A 2,613-nucleotide genomic window follows, 5' to 3' on the forward strand; every position below is an offset into this window, starting at 1 on the left:
GGAACCAGTTACCTGCAGGATCTTTGCTAAGCTAATGCTGGGGGCGTCAGACCCAGTTACAGCACGCACGGAGATGAGAAGGATATGCATCAACTTCTCTAACTCTGGGGGATACGGTGAATAAGTTAAAGTCCCAATAATTCAGCGTGGTCCTTTAAAAAATTAACTTACAGTGGACGATAAAGCAGTTTAGATCATTTCAATACAGAGTTTTCTTCACTATGCTTAATTTATAAAGTACTTCATGACCAGGCACCACCTCCATTGCTGGAGTTTATTAAATTTAGACACCCTCGGATCACAAGAGCTGTTGTAAACAGGGACTGTGAGGTTCCTTTTAGAAAAACCTCATTCAGTCATAATGCACTCTCTATTAAAGGCAGTGCATTATGGAACACACTTCCTCCAACTATAAGGGAGTGTCCTACTCTGGACTCCTTTAAGAGCCAGGTGAAGCTGTGGCTTAGAGCTCACCAAACATGTATCCACCGCTAACTTGTGTTTGTTTGTTTTTTTACTAATGAATTGTCCTGTTTTTGTTTTGTTTTTTGTTTTTCTCCTCTTTTTTCTTTTTGTTTCTTCTTGTTTTATACACTAAATGTTACTATCCTATGTCTTTTTACTGCAACTCTAACCTGCCTATTGGACTGCAGATGGAAATTAGCCCTTGGGCTACAATCTGGCTCATTTACGTGTACTGCTGTGCAGGTTCATCAATGTGCATTGTCCTGAATTAATAAATAAATAAATAAATAAAAATACACTGTATATATTTGACTGATGTAACAGAGCAAACAACCCATATGTTCATTTTTTGCTGATGGAGTGTCTATTTGGCTGTGTTCTTGAAAACAAATGAAGTTTCCGTTTAAATTCACTAAATCTCACTGTGTGTCCTTAAGGCCGTTTGTTGTTTGTTTGGACGCAGCATTGTTCACATCATGTTTACTTTTTAGCAGTCTTTTTACCTGCTTAACAACCACCAGTAAATAAGGGGAAATAACACGTAGGAGGCTAAGAAATCAATTAAATACATTTATGCTCTGAGAAGCGCCCATAATAACCTAGGGGGACACATGGAAAACCTTTGCAGTAGACCCCAAATTACCCTGTTTGTGACAAGTTAGATAACACAAAACATTACCAACCAAATCTTCAATTTAAAAGATAATTTTACTATACTCAATTGACTTAGTGTTTGCTGTGATTATTCCTCCTGTCCATACTGGCCCTGAAGAGAGACCTTAAAAAGTAATTTTAATGTGTTGGTGACACAGTTCTTGTTCTGTGCAAAAAGAGTTAGGGTTAGACAGTTTTCTCGCTGAGCTCCAGTGGGGGGGGATAGTAACAAGAAAAGAGTGTAGTAAAAATACAGAAACTTGGGGCGGCCTCTAGCTCACCCAGTAAGAGCGTTCGGCCCATGTAGGTCTGAGTCCTGCAGCGGCCCGGGTTCAGGTCTGACCTGTGGCCATTTGCTGCGTGTCATCACCCTTCTCTCTCCTCCCTTTCCTGTCTATCTACTGTCACTGATAAAAGGGAAAACGCAAAAAAAAATACAGAAACGTACACCCATTTGATTTGGGTAGATCCTACTGCTCACCTCACAGCCTCACATTAGCTTTGGTTGAACTTTGAAATTAGTTTTTTCATTGAATTGGGCTATACACTTTATCCTCCTCCTTTTTTTTTTTTTCTTTCTACACCATCAGGGAACTGGTGTGTGAGTGTAGAGGTAAAACATGTAAACCTATCATTTAATCAATGTTTAATTTGACCAAGCCAAGTGATAACCAGCCCACCTTTCTCTGAGCTGCTCCGAGTTTTTCTCCATGCTCTCGTTCTCAGCAAACTCCATCAGCTCGCGGGCGGCGCGGCCCATGTTGACGGCGGTGGGCCGAGCAGAGGTCAGGTGACACAGAGACTCCCTAATAAAGGTCACAGGATCATCCCCCCCGGCGCCTGCCCGCAACTCCACAGCCAGGCTTAAGCAGCCGACGATGGCGATGGCCGGGGCGCCCCGCACCTGGAGAAGGAAGAGAAAAGACAACATCAACGGTGGTCCTCGTCTTTGGTTTCTATGCCAACTTTCAACAGCTGTCTCTCAGTTTTGACGAGGATTATTAATCTCTTTCTACCGCACAGAGTTGTAAGTGGGTGACTGATCAGAGCCCAAAGTTGTCACGACAGCTTTGACTGAAATTACATCATCAATCTTGGGAGTCATTTCTCTCTCTCTCCATTCGACATCATGACATCACCATCTCTGCTTATGACACTGACACACACACACACAAAGACACAGTGAATATCTGCCCTAATAAGTGAACATCTGCAAACGTTTCCAGCTGTTACAGAACCTGAACAACATGTAACTATCTGAACACCTCTATATGCAAGGGATTCGGGCATTTAGGAAAGAAATTAGCTGATGTGTCACTGAGTTCAGCATAAAACCAAAACGAACAAAAACCCTGGCAAAAGGTCATTAATAATTCATCAATAATGTCTCCCAAAGAAAGAGGAGGGGGAGCATATTTCATGGGTGGGTGGTTGTATGCAGATGCCTAGCTTCATAATAATGGGGGGGAAAAAATACTATGTATGTTTTCTTGG

General features: G+C 42.0%; 1 protein-coding gene across 2 annotated transcripts in view; it reads right to left on the reverse strand.

Annotated features, from left to right (window-relative positions):
• The window catches only part of mri1 (methylthioribose-1-phosphate isomerase 1), a 13,267-nt gene that overhangs the window by 9,840 nt on the left and 814 nt on the right, over positions 1–2,613 (reverse strand). For both annotated transcript variants that reach the window (XM_032538358.1, XM_032538350.1), the window contains one exon: positions 1,800–2,023. In XM_032538358.1, the coding sequence (XP_032394249.1) occupies positions 1,800–2,023 (224 nt within the window). The remainder of the gene's footprint in view (positions 1–1,799; positions 2,024–2,613) is intronic.

This window comes from Etheostoma spectabile, chromosome 2 (assembly GCF_008692095.1).
Source record: "Etheostoma spectabile isolate EspeVRDwgs_2016 chromosome 2, UIUC_Espe_1.0, whole genome shotgun sequence".
NCBI lineage: Eukaryota > Metazoa > Chordata > Actinopteri > Perciformes > Percidae > Etheostoma > Etheostoma spectabile.